An 18,404-nucleotide genomic window follows, 5' to 3' on the forward strand; every position below is an offset into this window, starting at 1 on the left:
TCGGCCTAGCAGCGGCTTCGCGGCCTCCGCTCCGGTCAGCGGATCCGGCCTCGGCCTCGGAGCGGCCCGTGCGCCTCGGAGGGGACCTGGCAGCCCCTGCCCCGGGGGCGGGCGGGATGGAGCTGGACGGGCTGCTGCTGGACGAGGAGGGTACCTTCTCCCTCAGCGGATTCCAGGAGTTCACGGTGAGTCCCCCCGGGGTAGCCCGGGCGGTGCCCGGTGTCCCCGGCCCAGCCTGTCCCTGGCCCTGCACCTCCGCAGGCCCCTGGGGTGTTCCCCCCTTAATTCCTGGCCCTTAAGAGCCGAGTGTGACCGCGCACCCGGGCCCTTGGCTGAGTTCCTGGGGTCCCTGCCGGGCCCGTTGTACTCCTAAGCTGGGTTGGGGTGGACAGCCCGGTATGGGTAGTGCTCAGGGCGTTTCTCACATTCCCCCTGTCTGCCTGCAGTTCCTGCCCAGGCACCAGCAGCTCAGCGAGAGAGTGCGGAAGCGACTCTATTATGGCTGGGACAAAGACTGCAGCCTGGATAATCTCTCCAGCCCTGTGGCAGGTGGGTTGCTGAGTGTCCCCAGATGGGAATGCTGAGTCAAGGGGGTTGGAAGTAGCCCAGGGGCTGAGACCAACAAGTCACCCGCTCCCTCCCCAGCGCCAAATCCCACCCCTGCCCAGCCTTCCTCACTCTGCGCAGCACAGCGGGCAGGGTGCCAGAGCCTCATGGCTCCTGCTCTCTGTTTTATTGCCTTGTCTGGCCTGCTGCTGCATTTTTGGCACCTCACTGGTGTGCAGAGTCCTTTAGGTTGCTTGCAGATTCCTTGGCAGTGAAGGCTGTGTCCCTGTCCCTGCTCGGGGGTGTCTTGGACAGCCTCTTGTGCTCTGCAAAGTACTGGGGAGTTTGTTTAACTTCTAGTTGTGAGCACCAAGGTGACAAGTTCCTGCTGTGTGTTTGTCTGGATCACATCCTTTATTTTCCTGTTGATTCAGCAGTGTTTGGGGGAGCAGAAAGACACAGCTGGGTTGAGGCTGAGGAGCTGGTGCAGGTGATGGTGGAGAGGAGCAGTCGAGGTCAAGCGGTGGTTTGCTAGAGGGCCTTCACAGTGCAGTTGTGTTAGCGTTTCCATTAGCTGCATGCTCACACAGCTTGCAGGGGGCGTTGAGCGGGTGGGGAAGTGTGCTTGCAGTCAAAACTCTTGCGATAGATTTGGGGAAACGGTCTGAAGTCGCCACGAGGCTGTGCGTGACGTACCTCAGCGAGGAGGGGGATGCTGGGCACGTGGTGACAGAGCAGGGCAGCCAGCTGCCTGGGCGCTGCTGGGAGTCACGAGTTCTGACACGGGCAGTGCAAGGCAGGCATGTGGCTTGTCTTTGGGGCTGGCGTCACACCCGGGGTGAGGTGGAACTGTTCTGCAGGACACTACCAGTGTTGAAAGTTCAAAGGGCACATTCATGGAAGAAGACTCTGTTGAGGGCTATTAACTATAAAGACTGCCGTGCACCCAGGAAATGCCTCAGCTCCAGCAGGTGGGGGGGGAGCGATGCACAGAGAATATCTCTGGGCTTATCTGCTCTTACAGCCTTCCTTCGCCAGCTGCTATCAGCTGCTGTCAAAAAACAGGGCCTAGGGCTATGGCATCTGTCTTGGTACAGCTGTGCAGTTGCTACATGGTGAATTTATGGCACTGCTCTTCAGACAAGACAGAAGCAGTTGTGGGGAGAGTCCAGAGTAGCAGGAGGAGCTGGAAGAGGTCTTTGGCATTGGGGGGCAGTCGCAGGAGGCAGTATGGGGCTGGCTGAGGAGAGAGGTTGAAAAGTGAATTTGTTCCTTCTGAAAGAACGAACCATAACCACCCTCAGTGTGCTGTGGCTGTGAGATCGGGACAGCGATCAGCTGCTCTCTTTGCCTCTAGGGCAGGACACGCTGTCATGGGTTGGATTTGTGGGCTGAAGAATTAGGTTTCACGTCGGGATAGAGCCTGGAGGGCCTCATATACTTTCCATCACTCAGGGCATTGCTGCTGCCTCTGTGGTGGCTGGTGCAGCGGCACAAGGGTGGCCAAGCAGGGCAGAGAGAGCAGCAGCAGTGCGAGAGGCTGGGAGCTGCTAACGGGTGGCTGGAGCTGTGTCTTGCCTGGCTGTGGATCCTAGCGGTCGCGTGGCTTGAATGACCTGGGGAGGTCCCTTAGAGCAGCATGTTTCTGAGCTTGGTGGCTGCTGCTGTTGGACAAATAATTCCTGTGGAACTGCAGCCGTTCTCTTAGTTGCCGGAGAGACACGGAAAGGAGGGATGTGGAGAGAAGAGGCTGTGTGGTGATGGAGCTCCCCTGGGCGCTGGAAACGCAAGGCTGCTGGGACGAGCTCTGCTCTCGACTCTGTCAGCCGAGGGCTCGGCAGCAAAATGGAGCTGGAGTTGCCTGTCAAAAACACTTCTTGCCAAGCACCAGACTGTAGTGCTCTTTGGGATGCTCCCAGCTGGTCCTATCGTGTTGAGAAGTGGGATGGGAGCTGCTGAAGCCATCTGCCGGTATCTGTCAGTCTCTGGCCTTTTCAGTGCTTGAATGCTGAAGCACGTCCGTGAGCGCGGGGGAAGTGGGCTGAGATGAGCTGCAGTTATACCTATCACTGCTTCCATGCCCTGTTAGTGCCTTTGGGCTCCTGCTGACATAAATAAGTTGTCTATCGTCATCTCGGGGGCACTGGGGCTGTGGTGTGAGGGCAGCTGGATCAGTGCTGACGAGCTCTGGAGGAGGAGGATGCTGGTTGGAGGGGATCAAAGGACTCTGAAGACATGGTGTTGACATCAGGTCCTACAAAGCCTCTGAAAGGGCTGCCTGAGGTCCTGCAGGGTGAGGGGAGGGTGTTAGCCTCTCTGTGCAGCTGACTGCTGGTAACTCCCCATGACGCAGACACACTCATCTGGTTCTGGCACTGCCGCTGGGCCTTGGACACTCACATCCTCTTCCTGCTTTGGTCTGGCTGTCCTGCCTGTTTGTTCCTCCCTCATCCCTGACCTCTGATAAGGCCTGTCCTACCTTCATAGTTTAATTTAAACTTGAGGGGCTGAGCAAACACCAAGACTCAATGGGCTTATGGGGAGAAGGGGGAGGGTAGGGATGGACTGTGCCATATAGGGCTAAGCCCTTTTGCTGCTTTTCTGTCCTAGATATTGCTGTGGAGTTGCTGCAGAAAGTGGCTCCCAGCCCTATCCGCAGACTCCAGAAGAAATATGTGTCTCGTGTATCTCGGTAAGAAGCAAAACCTGTCCCTTCATGTCCCGTGTCAGAACTGGGAGCTCTGGTCTCACCTATGACTCACTTCTGTCCCTTGGGCCAGCACAGGCTTTGTGCTTAGGCCTGACTAGTGTCACAGAGGAGCTGGGGGCAGGTTGCAAGGGCAGCAGGCATAGTGGCTTCCTGACACAGCCAGGCCCGATTCAGGTTGGCCCTGCTCTCTGGGGTGCAGGGGCGCTCGCTCTTGTTACTGGGAGTCTGTACTGGCTGGATCTGCAGCTCACTGGGTAGTCAGGTCTGAACCCTGGGTCTGCTCTTGGCAGCCGAGCCCTCGCAGCGTGCCTGGCTGCAGGCAGGGCTGCTCAGTTTGGAGCTGGCTGTACCTGGGAACAGGAGCCAGGGCTTTCTGCTCTCCACCCTGCATGCCCTGCGCTTTCTCTTGCTGCGGCTCAGGACGGCCAGCATGGAGCTGGCAAGGCTGTGATGTATCTAGCTGTCTATTTACTAAATCTCCCCACTACCTACATGGGGAGGGAGCAGCCAAGTTGTGCTTTGGTGGCTGGGATGTTTGTAGCATGCAGATAACCTTCTGGTTGGTTCTTGCCCTGTCCCACAGGGAAGCTTGCATCTCACCCTGCTCCATGATGCTGGCACTGGTTTACATTGAGAGGCTCCGGCACCGGAACCCTGAATACCTCCAGCAGATCTCCTCTTCCGACCTCTTCCTGATCTCCATGGTGAGTGGTGTGGGCTGGGGGGTCGCTGGGTTGGAGGGAGGCCTGGAGGAGTGCAGGGGGGACTGAGATCCTGTCCTTTGTGCTGCTTTTAGATGGTTGCTAGTAAGTACCTGTATGATGAGGGTGAGGAGGAGGAGGTGTTCAATGACGAGTGGGGAGCAGCAGGGAAGGTGGACGTCCAGACCATGAACACGCTGGAGATGAACTTCCTGAGCGCCATTGTAAGTAGGGCCATCACTGCGGCCAACTATTTCACAGAGCCAGGGAAAGGAGGCATTGAGGGGAGTCTGGATTTCTGTTTTCCCCCCATCTACTCCCATGAAGGAATAGAGAAGGATGTGTCCAGGTGCTGGGTGGCCTGTGCTGACTGCGCTGACCTTTCACTGCTGTCCCCACAGGACTGGAGTCTCTACACAGATCCCCGGGAGCTGTTTGAAGTGCTGAGCTGGCTGGAAGGACGGTAGGTGTGTGGGGTGGGGGTGAGCCTTTCATCCACCTTTCAGCCCTGGCTCTGCCTCTGCTCAGAGCTAGCCCTGCTGCAGTGAAATAAGAGTTTGGGGTACCTGTGAGCCTTCGCTAGGCTCTGCAGCTCCCTTCCACAGACCTTGAGCAGGTTCTTCTCCAAGCCTGTCTGGGCTGAAGCATCTTTGATGGGGAAGGTCCATGCCGCATCCACCGTACCCTTTTTTTCCTGCAGTGTGGCAGAAAAGCAGGGCATGTGGCGTGGCTGGTTCACGTACACGGATCTCTGTGTCCTCATGGAGCAGTCCACGTGGCAGCATTTGCTGGGCCAGTTCTACCAGCAAGTGGTGAAGGTAAGAGCATGGGACAGCAGCTACTTGCAAGAACATGGGACCCAGCAGGCCATGGGTTTGGAGCAGGACCCTCTCTTCCACTGGGAGCAGCAGCTTGGTTTATTCCCTGTTGAAAAGGGAAGCTGTCAGAAGCCAGAAGATGCCGATCTGCAGCTGTGCTGCCTGAGGCACTGCAGCCTGGTGCTGGGTTAGTCTGTGCCCTGTGCTGGACCGCAGCCCCACAAGTCGTGGTGCAAGGTCCTGGTGGTGGCATGGAGGGAACTGGGTGCTGGCTGGGGATTTAAACGGGAACTGTTAGGTTTTAGCTGGGGCATTTTGGGTTGTGGTATTTAGACCCTGCTTTGAACAGGCTGTGTGCCACCCACTGTTAGCAGCGTGGCTGCCTGCTCCCCGGCATCCGGCCCTGGTGCCAGTGCTGCCATTTGCCATCATGGCTGCTGGGTCGGTGTGTGGCCATGCTGGGTCACGGCTGGCTGTGGGGTGCTGCTGGGGGGTCTGGGCTAACCGTTGGCTTCTCTGCAGCTGGCCTGCCTCCTGGGCGTGATGTACCTGACTGGCTTTGCCACTGTCTTCGCCTCTGTCACCGTGGTGCACCGGTCCATGTGCATGAGGAGTGTCAGCCCTGCAGCCCCCCGGCCTGCGCTGTTCCCCGAGGAGGGCAGCTGCCAGCTGGATGCCCAGCCAGCCCCAGCCCCTGACCAGCCCCAGCCCAAGCTGCCCGACGTCTCCCCAGCCAGCAGCACCCATTGCCTGGGGGAGAACAAGACGACCGAGGAGCCGCGTTGCGGGGGTGTCACGGCGACTGCGCTCTACCTGTGGGGCAGCGTGATGACGGCTCTGTCCTACCCGAAGGGGCCTGATCTAGCCCAACACAGGAGCCCCCTGCAAGGCCCCTTCCGGAGAGTACCCACCGCCTGTGAGAGATCTAACCGTACTACCGCCGGCCAGCCTGGCCCCTTCGGACTCGCCGTGCTCCCGGCTCCTCCGGCACTCCACTGCCATGCCTGCTTAGCCGGTGCGGGCCCCACATGGGATGCAGCCCCCAACCGCAAGGACTGGCTGGACCCTCTGGGGCTGAGGCAGTGCTCCTTGCACACTGCCATGGATCTTGCTAGAATCAAGAGCTTCATTTTTCCCAGCTAGGAGCATGGGGCAGCAGCCCCTTTCCCCTTCCCTCCTAGTGTGGCACAACTCACTTCCTTGCACTTCTGGGACCCTTGATCCCTGGGGCCGCATGGGGCTGGAGGCCCCTGCGTTACTTCCAAACCAGCATTTTTGTCCCTCCACCCAGGGCAGGGGTGTCCTTCACTTTGGGGGCTGCTGGGACAGGTTGGGGCAGAGTTGGCTTCCTGTTGGGGTGCTGGGGTGGGAACCTACTAGCTGGAGGGTAGAAATTAGGTGCCCTTGGGCTGGGGTGCTAGGGCAAGGGGGGTGTTGTACCTCTTCCTACAGCGAGTGGGTAGCCCTTGGTGGTGCTAGGCAGGGGTGGTGTGTGAGATGTAGGATGCTGGGGCTGTGTGTGCACGGTGGAAGGGCTGGGGCTGTGACCCCAGTGGGGGGGGTGGGGTGCCTGGGTGAGGGGAGAGGAGGTCAAAGGAGGGGGGAGCAAGCAGCGTGAGCTGGCTGGCCATAGCAGCAATTCCCCTTGGGGGCTGCCAGGCCACTTCCTGGGAGGCACAAGGGTCACACCAAGAGGGAACCTCGATGTGGCTGTGCCCCAGGGAAAGGTTGTGCCCCCCTGGGCTTGGAAGTGGTGAGGTATGGTTAAGGCTGAGCTTCCTTATCTTGCTTGTGACGGGTGTTTTGAAACTGTGGTGCTCTGTGACCCCATCGCAAACCCCAGCTGTCTGTGGCTGTGAGCAAACAGTGCCTGACTGCTCCTCGGGGTGGGGAGAAGGCACCTTGTCTTGCTGACCAGCCCAGCTCATCGTGCCCCTTCTTTTTACTGTGGATTTTACACCTGTTTTTCACTCTTTTGTAGATGCAAATCTCTTCCAATAAAAGTAGTTCTTGCTGTGCACCTGCCTTGTCCTGCTGAGCTGCTCCGTGCCGGCAGCATGCCTACCCCAGTGCGGAGCCCCATCGATGCAGCTGTGCTTCCTCCCTGAGCCGGTGTGCAAGGCACATCCTAGGTGCTGCAAGTGAGCCCAGGAGCACTGTGAGGCCTGTCCTGCAGGGCTCTCCAGTGAGAGGAGGGACATCGGGTCTGGTGCCTGGAGAAGACAGGGGCAGCGGGAGAGAGGAGGTTCCCCATCCTTGGGAACGCGGGGAATGCATGGTCTCCACCGCTCTTTGCTCTCCGAAGTCTGTCCAGTTAATGAGTGAGCCCAGAGTGGCAAGGGCTTGGCAGGGTCTCCGTTGTGGTTGCTGGCACAGCCACCTCTGCCCTGTGACAGAAACACGAGCATCCCCTGCCTGTGCTCCCTTGGGAGCCTTCCCAGCCAAGCGGGCAGCTCTTGTCCCTGGCATCCTTGTCCAGTGGCAGGATTCAGTGCCCTCCTCCTAGGAGCATGGGGGACATGGTAGGCCTCCATCAGAGACCCTTGTTGCGTGGGCACAGTGCCCACAGAGGGGAATGGCAAGACCTGGGGAGGGGGGGCCTGTGCAGCTTTTAATGGGCTCCTCAGGGCCTGATGGTGAGGAAGGGCTGGACCAGGAGGGCAGGGGGATGCCGTGCTGGGGAGGAACAAGCACAGGCTTGGAGCTGGAGGATGCTACTGGTGGGGATGCTCCAAGCACATGAAGGAAGAGGTGTGTGTGCTGTGGCCCACCCATTCCCTGCCCTGTGTACCACAAGAGGCAGGGATGGGACCTGGGCTGTGGGCAGTTTGCACTGTAACAGTGTCCCGTATCCTGGCTGTGAGTGGCTGTCACCTGGCCCTTGTGGTGACAACCCAGGGTGACACTTGCATTCCTGGCTGCAAGGGCAGGTTACTCACCAACTCAAGTTAATGGCTAACCCTGGGGCAGCTCCTGCAGAAGGTGGAAGTTCAGCTGTGTGTGGGCTGTGAGGAGCCCTTGGGGGGGGGGTGGGAGCCTGCCCACCCCCTCTGCACTGCAAACCGGGAGCGATGTGGGGAGGCAGCATCATGAATGGGGGCCACCGCGGAGCGCCTGGTGCCGGGAGCCCCGTGCTCGCATGCTGCTCCCCGCAGAAGATGTGCTCCTGGATGCTGAGCTGTTGCTTAGCCCTTCAGGTAAGGGGGGACCATGGTGAGCAGCCAGAGAGGTGGGGTAATGGGGAGAGGGCTGGGATCCTCACAGGTGGCAGGGCAAGGGCTGCATCCTGCCAGGCAAAGGGTATGTGGGGCTCCGGCCAGGGTGTGCTGGGAGGGGAGTGGGCAGTGGTGGGCACTGCCCAGGGGGTGTCAGTGAGCATGCATCCACTCGGGGGGCCAGGCACAGGGAGCTGCAGCTCTGAGTGCTGCAGGGAATCATGACCACCTCCTCTTTTCCCTGCACAGCACCTGGCCGTGCAGGCCTCCTTGCTCTGCATCTTCCACCTCCTCCTGCTGCCCACCCTGCCCAAGGAGCCGCCCCACGCCCAGGCCACCAGCGAGCTGCTGGCACGCAGCCTCTTTGCCTGCGGCATCTCCACGGTGCTGCAGACCACCCTGGGGAGCCGGTGAGCAAGGGGGATGAAGGGGCTGCAGCTGTTGCCAGGAGGAGGGTGACGCCATGGCAGGGCATGTCTCTGCCCCCTCCTAGGCTGTGGGAAGACAGGCTTTGCTGGAGGTGGGAAGGGGTGCAAGGACAATCTCTTGCCCTGCATCTCTGGACAGCTGTCCCCTCCCTGCCATCACTGCATCCTCCTCTCACGTGTCCCTCTAGCAGAACTGCTGTGCTTTCCTTCTAGCTCCTCGCTGCCTTGCTCCAGCATCACACACAGCTCCTCCAGACCATGTGGTGCCTGTGCTGCCCACACCCCATGCAGGGGCTGGGTGTGCGCTTTGGCAAAGCCCCTGACCTCTGCGCACATCCCATGTGCTGCCGCTTGGGATGTGCTAGGGCACGTTTGGGATACTGGGTGATCTCCTGCCACTTTGGGGTTCTCATCTCCTTCCCTTCCTGTCCCTCGCTCCTCTGGCAGCCAGGGCTTTGGAAGCAGACCTGTCCCCTCTTTCCTCCCTAACGTGCCCTTGCTGTCCCCTTCCCCAGGCTGCCGCTCGTTCAAATCCCATCCTTCGAGTACCTGGTCCCTGCCATGGTGCTGAGCTCCCACCTGTCCCTCAGTGCCAGCACGGACAGGAACGGTGAGCACAACCCTGGAGCCTGCGTCCTGCAGGGTGCGGGCCATGCCGGTGCCAGGGGAACGGCAGTGATGAGGTGCCTGGCGCACGGGGTAGGGATGAGGGGTAGCAAGGGCTCCTGCCTGCTGGCCCCTCTGGTGATGGTACACAGCACCCTACTTGCCCCCAAGTGCACCCGCAACGCATCTGGTCACCTCCCCAGAGTCAGGGCTTATGAGGACGGGGATGCTGGCACACTGGCCCTTCTCCAGCCAGCAGCCTCTGTGCTGTGTGCTCTTGGACCCAGCTCCAGGAGCCCAGCGTCCACATGCATCGCATCCCTCTGAAATTCCCTTCCAGGCACAGCCGTGGCGAGCGCATGCCTTGCACCACACTGCACTGTCGCAGGGAGCCAGGCTGCCTCGCTGCGAGAGGTGGGTGCTCCTGTGCTGGGGATCCCCATCCTCCTGCTCCACCAACACCCCAGTTGTCACCTGCATCCCTGCACCCCCAGTCCCTTTTCCAGCCCTCATGGGGATTGCCATGAATAGGGGGGACACAAGGGGATGTGCAAAGGCAATGGGGATCATGGTGTATGTGGGTGCATATGTTCCCCTGGGCTTGGGGTGAGCGGAGCATGGGGAACAAGTGATGCTACTGGGGCGGTGGGGCTGTGGCCAAGGGAAAGTGTTGGGCTGCTCTCCATGTATCCTGTCCCATGGGTCCCATCCTTTCCTCCCGCAGGTCTCTGGAGCTGTGCTGGTCTCTGGGCTGGTTCAGCTGGTGCTGGGAGTGTCTGGTGTGTGTGGGTGGGCAGCCCGGCGCTGCGGGCCCATGGTCCTGGCCCCCAGCCTCTCCATCATCGGGCTGTCCACATACAAGGAGGCTGCTTTCTTCTGCTCCACTAACTGGGGCGTAGCGCTGCTGTACGTGCACCTGGGGGCCACACCGGTGTGCAGCTACCGGGGCCTCCCTTCACCATGGGGACAGGAATGGGGCTTCCCCACAGTGCATGGCACACGTTTGGGGCCCCATTGCCGTGATGCTGCATGGTGACCTGTGCTCCCTCTCCTAGGCTCATGCTCCTCGCTGTCACCTTCTCCCAGCACCTGGGGTCCTGCCGCCTGCCCTTCTGCGCCTGGCCCCAGGCTCAGGGGGGCTCCACGGAGCCATCTGTCCCCACCCTGCGCACATTCTCGGTACTGTGGTTTGTCTGCCCCTGCTCCCTCTGCTGTGCCCAGGCTTCTCTCCGAGCCTGGCTCTTTGGTGTGGGGTCAGGTGGGACCCTGTGGCCCTGGAACGGAGATGGGTGCTGGGAGCAGAGGCAGGGGTGAGAAGTCCTGGTGCAGCTCCCAGGGTGTGGGTGCTGCTGGGGGACCACAGGGGACCTGCACTTGAGGGCGTTGGAGCAGCAGAGCCCGGGATGCTCCCTGCAGGGGCAAGAGGAGATGTGGCATGGCTCCTTGGGAGAGGTGACAGGACAACAAACTGCTGTCTGGGGCACAGCAGACGGGGTGCTGGCCAGGGCAGGCAGGGGAGGAAGGTCCCCTGCTGAGGGTCCCCTTTCTGCCTTGCAGGTACTCTTCCCGTTTGCTGGTGTCTGCGTTGTCTGTGCCATCCTCAGCCACCTCCACATCCCCTGGGAATCGCTGGACCTGGCCATGGCACAGCTGTCCTGGGCCAACAGCACCTTCCATGCGCCTTGGGTCCGCATCCCCTACGCAGGTGGGGGCAGCAGGGCTGGGTGCAGCCATCTGCCTTTGGCCAGGGCCACTATCACCTGTCCCTTCTCCCTCTGCTGCAGGCGAGTGGGGGTGGCCGCTGCTCACCCCCCGAGCACTGGCAGTGGGCATTGCCATGGCCATCGGCTGCAGCATGAACTCAGTGGGCTGCTACGTGCTGTGTGGGAGGCTGCTGCGAGCCCCCCGGCTGCCCCCCGATGCCTGCAACCGGGGACTCTGCACAGAAGGGCTGGGCAGCCTCCTGGCAGGGCTGCTGGGCACCCCGGGGGCACGGCCGCCAGCATCGCCAATGCCTGCACCACCGGCCTCACGCAGGTACGCACAGGGTAGGGGGAGGAAGGTCAGCAAGGGATGGAGAGGCAATGGAGCAGGAGGTGTGGGGGACCTTTAGCACCCAGGCTGTCACTGAGCCAGCACTGGGAAAGGCAGGTCTGTAAGGCAGGATGGGGGGACAGAGTGGGAAGTGATGCTCCCCATCCTCACTTTCCCATCCTTCTTTCCTGCAGGCTGGCTCTCGCCTCTCGGCGCAAGTAAGCGCGCTGGCGTGCGTGGTGCTGGGCATGTCCCCGAGGCTGGCAGGGCTCCTCACCCACATCCCGCTTGCGGTTCATGGTGGGTACCCTGGCCTTCCCCTGCACTGCGGTGCCCGCAGCCTGCCTGGCGCTGCCTGACTCCTGCCCCTCGCAGGAGGGGTGCTCTCTGTCACCTACGCCGTGGCTGTGGGCACGGGGATCTCCTACTTCCAGTACGCAGACATCGACTCAGGGAGGAACATCTTCATCGTTGGCTTCACCATGTTCATGGCGCTGCTAGTGCCGCGGTGGTTCGGCACGGCTCCGGCTCACCTGGCCACAGGTAGTGGGGACATTCCGCAGGCAAGGCAAAGCCTCAGGCCCCATGGCATGGTGACCACACATCTCTGATGTCCTGGGAGGCTGGGTCGGCTCACGGCAGCAGGCAGCTCCCTCTCCAACCCCTGGATCTGCTGCGGCAGCTCCTGCCCCTTCCCTGCTGCTGGGCTGGGACATCCTGCGTGATTCTGGCACTGTCCCTGCAGGCTGGGTGTCCCTGGACCTCCTCTTCCTCTCCCTGCTCATGGTGCCTGTCTTCTTAACTGGCTTCTTGTCTTTTTTCCTGGAGAACACGGTCTCAGGTGAGGGGCTGCTCTAGGTGCTCTGCGTGAGCCCCTGCTCTGAGGGCTGGATCTGGCCACGGGACTGTCCCCAGACCACCAGCTCTGCCTCCAGGCAGCCCTGCTGGGGGTCCTGGGGCTGGTGTGGGCCAGGAGGGTGCAGCCAGAGGAAGGGGCTCCCGTCGTACTGCCCACTGCCCTGCTTGCAGGAACCCTGGAGGAGCGAGGGCTGCTCTCCGAGCTGGCGCCACAGAAAGTCAGGGCAGGCGATTGCCACCCCTATGGAGAGAAGGGCGAAGCCAGCCAGGTGTATGGGCTCCCTGCCGGGCTGAAGAGGCTGCTGCCGTCCTCCTGCAAAGCCTTCCCCTGCTGCTTCCTTTGCCCGGGGAGCGAGGAAGAGGAGGAGAAGGAGGAGGAAGAGGAGGAGGGCAGCCGTGCCACCGAGGAGGGGACTGCTGCCCCAGGGGAAGGGACGCACCTGCTCCCCAAACCCAGCTTGGAGGAGCCGCAGCTGGCCAGGAGGCAGAGCGAGATGGAGATGCCAGTGTGGCAAACCGTGGCCTGACCCTGCAGCGCAGGGACGCCTCATGGGGAACCGGGGCTTTGACCCCAAGGCAGCTTGTGAGCCACTTTGCTCCTTGTTTCTGAAGCCCACGTGAACTGGAGGGACCTGCGCTCCCACACTCCCAGCACGAACCTCATTTACCTGCTTGGGAGCAAGCTATAAAAAACTTCAACCAACTTTGCCCTTTCCAGGGGTTTCCTTTCCATGCCAGCCCATCCTCCCCTGGTGCCCTGAGGACTGTGACCATGGAGGGCATGGCCACCTGGTGCCACTGCAGTTGGGGATGTGGGAGCCACTTAAGCCCACCATCACCCTGTGGATGTGGCTGGGGAAGGGCTTAGTGCTTTGGCCAGCCCCAAAGGGCTGTCGCCTCAGGCTCTGCTCACCTGCTGGCACCGTGCTCAGGAAGGGCTGGCTCTCCATCTCCTCCCTGCCATGCCCCAGCTGTGCCCATGGCCCCTTGATGCCCATGGCACCAGATGTATACTAGTGCCCTGGCTCTGGCGCACCAGGATGCCCCAGACTGGGGGTGCAGCTCAGCTCAGTTTCCCCAAAACAGTGAATGCCCTTTCACCTGCAGCGGGTTGGTCCCAGTAGTGCTCACTACTTAACTGCCCCCCAGGTATTGCTCTTGTTGTTAACCAGCCAGCAGCAGATTTCTCTGGGGAAGAAAACATCGCCTTTGACCCCTGTGATTAAGCTCATTGCCTGGGTTGTTTCCCACTGCTGGCTGGTTATGCTGACTGCAGCAGAGTCTGCACCAGCCCTGCTCACTGCTCCAGTGTTTACAGCAGATCAGAGTCCGCAGGCAGGGCCCTGTGCTCCCCGTGCTGCCTCCACCAGTCTGAACTGGCCTGCAAAAGCCCAGCAGGGGAGTAGGAAAGGCTGGAGATTTGCAACCTTTGGGTGATGCAAGACGGCCCCAGGTACAAGCTCGAAGGAAGGATGGACTTGGGCTGGGAGGACAATGGAGCTGGTCCACGGGAGTGACGTACTCAGGCTGGACCACAGCTCCAGCTTGTGGCTGCCCCCTCCACCTGGTCCCGAGGAGCCCCCCAACACCCAGGAACACCCAAAGGTGGCTGCAGGGTGGGAGGGACGCGGTGCCACTGTGTGTGCAGGTTCTCAGGGGTGAGCCCCCTTTCCCCAGCTGCCTGTGATCCCCACAGCTGGGCCCTGTGCACCCAGTGGGCACAGGGTGCAACACACAGCCCGGCCTCACCCAGACAGCACCCCACCTGGGTCTTGCACCCCAACCCGTCCCTGCACTCCAGCTGTGCCCAAAGCCCAACTGGGTCCCACACCCCAAACTCTCCTGTACTCTAACCTGGCCATGCAACCCAATCTGTCCTACACCCTGCCTGGGTCCTGCACCCCAAAGCCCCTGCCTGCTCCCACTCCCCCCGGCATCCCCTTGGGATGCAAAACCTCTGGGATGACCGCCCTCCCCTGGCCCCGCCCCGGGGGCGGCTGCAGCCTGCACGGTAGGGAGAGGGGGTGGGGTGTGCGCGTGAATAGGGTGCAAATGGGGGGCTCAGGGGCAGTGCATGGGTGCGGGGTGGATGGCCTCAATGCATAGGGTGCAGGTGGGGGATCACAGCGTGTGAATGCTGGGTGGGGGAGTCAGCGCCCAGTGTGGAGCCGGCTGGAGGGCTGGGGCATGTGTAGTGCCCACGGCCCCTGCCAGGCTGGCACAGCCCCGCTCTGCGGTGTCCCGTGAGCCCAGTCCCCAGGCGTGGGGGACACAGGCACTTGCAGCCCCAGCTGTGCGGGGCTCCCTGGGGTGCAGCAGCCGAGTCCCAGCGCAAGCCCGGGAGAGCCGGGGTGCAGGTGCATGCCCTGTGCCATGCCTGCGCGGGCACCCTGTGGCTGCTGGGGCTGAGGAATAAACTCGGGGCCAAGGGACAGGAGCCCCGGCTGCTGCTGCCTCTCCGGGCTGTACCGTGCCCACAGCCTGAGGGCTGTCCCCAGCTGGGCACTTGTACCAGGACATTTCATAACAGGAGGAAGCGCAAAACAAAGTCTCAAGGCATTTCAGTCCCCATCGCTTTGCACAGCATCTTGGCCATGGCACCTCCTGTGACAACTGGCAATGCTCGAGAGGGACGTGCCAGCTCGGGTCCTGGTCAGCAGGCGAGGGAACAGTCGCAGTCGCTCCCTGGGCCCTGAAGAAGTGATGGCCGTGGCCGTTTCCCAGCGCCGGTGACCCGTGGCATGTGGTGCTACACATCCCGGCATGCCCCGGCCCCTTGCACGCTGCGGAAGTGAGCAGCATGCTGGGAGCCGTAGTCTGGCCCTCACCTCCGGTGCGGCATCACTGGCGTCTGCAAAGCCCCTCACCCCGACACCCTTTGGCCTGCCTGCTCCTCTTGCCCTCGGGTAACTCCGCGGCTCTGCAAAGCCCCAGTCCTGCAGGCACCCCGGGGATGCCGGGTCCCCAAGTGTTTTGGCAGGCACGGAGCCTGTCACAGGGAGGAGTGGGAAGCGGCAGTGCTCACAGGCGGCATGGGCTGCTGCTGGCACTCTGCCGGCGTCAGTGCAGGCAGGGGACAGCGCGTGGCTCGTGTGGAGCACAGGGATGGGATCTCCGAGCAGGAAGAGGGCTGCAATGTCCTGCTACCCATCCCGGTGCAAGCTGGGCGGCTTAAACATTAATTTGCATGTAGAAGTCTTGCCGTATTAATGGCAGCAAGCACTGGATAATGCCAGGGAGGCAGCAGTTACATTGCCATGCCTTTGCTGGTGCATTTGGGGTGCTTATTGTGAGCTGGGGTAGGAACTGCCCTGCATGATGCTCCCCAAAATGCCTGCCCAGCAGAGGTGCATGCATGTGCAGGGACGTGTGTGACTAGAGCTGGCTGAGCATCCTCACCTCCGGGCTGCGAGGTGGGGCTGGCATCGTGGAGGGGCTGGCAGGGACCGAGGGTCCCTATGAGGCCACCCCAGGGACCAGGGTCTTCCTGGGTGAGGGGTGAGGCAGAGACCCGATTGCTCTCTTGCAGATGGAGGGCTCCGAGGAGCTGGAGAGCAGCCTCCTGACACAGCCCTGGGCTTCTGTTTGCTTTGGCGAGTCTGCTTTTCTTGCCAAAGCGTGCTTCAGAGATACTGGCTACATCCTGCTGATCTCCGACCTCAGCAGCATCTGGTATGAGAGTGCAGACACTGAGACCGTGGGACAAAGGTCCAAGGTGAGTGTCTGGAAAGTCCAAGGACCTCCTTTTCTCCTCACAGCACCTGACGTCCCAGCATAAACTGTTTGGTGACACAACAGCTGTTGGATCTGACAGGGCTCGGGTGCAAATGCCCAGCCTGGGAAGTCCCTGGGTGGCTCTGCCCAAGCACTGTCACCCTGGTTGGCCGAGCACCCTCCTCCTGGGAGAGTAGGCCAGGCTATTTAGCATGCCCAGGGCAGCCAGGTGTTCACTGAGGCTGCGTGCTGAGGCCAGCACACTCGTTTCACTTGTGGGCTGGATGGGCAGCTGGTTTCCCCAGGACCAGTGTACTAAGGAGGAGCTTGAAACAAGGCTGCCTTCCCACCAGTGGCAGAGAGACTCCTGTTCATGTTCATAGCCAGACACAGGCTCCCATGGGGTGTCCTGTCAGCACGGCCCCCAAAACACATGGGGCTGTGCCTCATCCCCTCACCCTAGCCCATGTGCCCAGGCCCCCATGTGCCACCCCTGTCTGCCAGGTCCCTCTGCCACAGAGCGGCTGTGCTGAGCGGCTGGTGGCAGGAGGGGTGGGCATGCAGTGGCAGCCATCCCCCAGCTCTGGCAGGTTACCTGAGCTCGGCCAGCCTGTGACAATCGCAGTGGCATGTGGGGCAGCTGCACTAGTGGAGACCATTGCACCCTGCCCACCACTTGGACCTGCCTGGGCTGGTTGGTGGGGCAGGGGAGCCTTCCCAGCTCGGCTGGCCTGGCAGAACCAGTGGGGAATGTCCTGTCGCAGGGCTGGAAGCCAAGGCCCAGGGATGGCTTTTTGCAGCGCTGGGACATGCAGAAGTAGTTTGGCTCCTTTTGTGCTGAAGTTTCTGCTGATTTTTTCCCAGTGCTGAGCTCCCTGGGGCATTGCTATACCCCTAACCTTGCCTTTCCCCAGGAGCTGAACAAGCGGCTGACAGTCCACGTGTCCTCCTTCCTGCACCGCTTGTGCAACCTGATGTGCCCCTTGCTGGCAGGGCGGCCGGACGCCGCCACCTCCTTCTCCTGCCACCGCACTGCCAGTGGCCTCAGCCTGCATGTGAAGAGTGCGCTCTCGGGACTGCCCTTCTACTGGGACTTCCACTGCTGCCCCGCTCCAGTGGAGATGGTGAGCAAAGCTGCGGAGAGTTTGGGGAGGAGAACGGCCAAAATTAAGGATTGTCTCCTAATGGTTGGAGGCTTTTGGGTGGTCTCGGGCCGTGCTTGGTGGCTGTAGGGTGCCTGGCTCTGCCTGCTGCCCCTCCCAAGGTTCACTGTCCCCATTTCTTCCCATTAAGGCTTTGGCACCTTGGTTGGTGCCTTGCAGCGAGGCAGGGACGGCCCAGCACATGCTGCTACCAGGGCAGCAGGGAGATGTGCAGTTTGGGATGATGCCCTGCCAGCGCCCCGCATAGCAGAGCAATGCTGTTCTCCTTTGGTGCACGCCGTGAAGCAGGGCACAGAGCGGCGGGTACCCCCAAAGGACCCACAGGCGGTCTGCCACAAAGGAAGGAATTAAAGCGGGGTCTCCCCGGTTTTTAAGGGGTTGCTCTTACCGCGGGGCTGCCTAACATGTTGGGTTTCGGGAAGCAGCCCCTGGAGCCCGGTGTCGCAAGCTGAGCACCCAGGGGCAGCACCTCCGCCGCACCCCCGGCAGGCGGGATGGGTGCTGCGGGGCCGGGGCTGCCCGGGACGGCCCCCGCCGCCCCCGGCACCCCGGGGCCCTGCGGCCCTGCGCGCACAAGAGGGCGCCCGGCACCCGCTAACCGCCTCGGCGGGAGCCTCCGGCGGCAGCCCCGGCCCCGGGGCCGGCCCTGCGGCTCCGCTGCCGGCGGGCGGCCGCGGGAGGCATCGCCCTAAATCCCCGACACCCCCCTCCCGCCGGATCCCCCGGGTCCCGCTGCGGGGCACGTCCCTTCTACCCCCCGAATGGGTGTGCTTGGGCATCACGGGGAGGAGAGCTGGGCTCCCCAGCTGCTGTGGGGGTGTCTGTCCTCACTTTCAGGGTTGAACTGGGGAGCAAATAAACCCGGGGTCCTGGCTTGGCTTGCCCTAGGGACTTGCTGGCCCTCCCTAGGCAAGAAGTGTGGAGGCTGAGCTGAGAAGGTGCAAAGCCCGAGCTCCCAGCTGGTAGATGCTCCTCTCCTTTGGCTTGGAAATGTGCCGCATGTCTACAAGGCACCCAGGAGGTGGGAAGCAGTTGGGGTGCTGAGCGTGGCTGGTGTGGATGCAGGAATCGGACCAACTCTGCCCTGCTAAGCTCGATTCAGCAGCTGGCCTGGGGCTTGAGGCAGGCACAGAGCCCACCTGGCAAACCGCTGCTTGCCCCGTCCCAGCTCTGCAGCGGACAGTGCCCTCTGAGTGCTTGGGTGGCTGATGGCTGTCACCTCCGTGGCTTGTGCCTGGGGGTGAGCAGAGCACAGAGCCCACCGTGGGCTTGCTGCAGGAGCGAGAAGGCTTCGCAAGCAATGCTGGGTTTGCTGCCCTCTCACTCGTGGGCTCAGCCTGGCCACAAAGACAAGGGGCGTGCTGGGGCAGGGGGATCCCAAATGCCCTCCCAGGGGCTGCGGAAGGTGATGGGCAGGAGGCTCCTTCATGTGCCTGGTGGGCCAGGGTGGCCCAGCCTGGCTCCAGGGCAGGGGACGTGCTCAGGGCTCTGCGTGGGACTTGTGTGGCCATAAGCTGCACCATGGGCACGGTGGGCTGCGATGGGGAGCTGCAGCCTGTGTGAGTCCTGCACGTTGGGATCCCTTCCGCTTTTGATCTCATCTCCCTGGGA

The 18,404-nt window shown here is 61.8% G+C and overlaps 3 protein-coding genes across 3 annotated transcripts in view; all 3 read left to right on the forward strand.

The window, feature by feature from the left end:
• The first annotated feature begins 50 nt into the window (after positions 1–50).
• Positions 51–6,306, forward strand: CNPPD1 (cyclin Pas1/PHO80 domain containing 1). Its single transcript, XM_050900078.1, has 8 exons — positions 51–185; positions 447–549; positions 3,157–3,238; positions 3,840–3,960; positions 4,053–4,181; positions 4,359–4,420; positions 4,658–4,775; positions 5,298–6,306. The coding sequence occupies exons 1-8, from the start codon at positions 117–119 to the stop codon at positions 5,916–5,918; spliced, it is 1,305 nt and encodes a 434-aa protein (XP_050756035.1). The 5' UTR covers positions 51–116; the 3' UTR covers positions 5,919–6,306.
• A 1,540-nt stretch (positions 6,307–7,846) lies between these two features.
• SLC23A3 (solute carrier family 23 member 3) lies at positions 7,847–12,443 on the forward strand. The gene is given in 13 exon segments (XM_050900376.1): positions 7,847–7,972; positions 8,240–8,400; positions 8,934–9,028; positions 9,365–9,438; positions 9,749–9,930; positions 10,080–10,203; positions 10,582–10,729; positions 10,809–11,006; positions 11,009–11,061; positions 11,253–11,358; positions 11,434–11,601; positions 11,804–11,899; positions 12,088–12,443. Coding segments are annotated over 13 exon segments (1,887 nt in total).
• Positions 12,444–14,792: 2,349 nt separating this feature from the next.
• The window catches only part of NHEJ1 (non-homologous end joining factor 1), a 45,101-nt gene continuing 41,489 nt past the window's right edge, over positions 14,793–18,404 (forward strand). The window contains exons 1-3 of the mRNA XM_050900333.1: positions 14,793–14,822; positions 15,446–15,631; positions 16,545–16,754. Coding sequence (XP_050756290.1) covers positions 15,446–15,631; positions 16,545–16,754 — 396 coding nt within the window. The 5' untranslated portion in view covers positions 14,793–14,822. The remainder of the gene's footprint in view (positions 14,823–15,445; positions 15,632–16,544; positions 16,755–18,404) is intronic.

The sequence above is a fragment of the Gymnogyps californianus genome, chromosome 7, assembly GCF_018139145.2.
Source record: "Gymnogyps californianus isolate 813 chromosome 7, ASM1813914v2, whole genome shotgun sequence".
Taxonomy (NCBI): domain Eukaryota; kingdom Metazoa; phylum Chordata; class Aves; order Accipitriformes; family Cathartidae; genus Gymnogyps; species Gymnogyps californianus.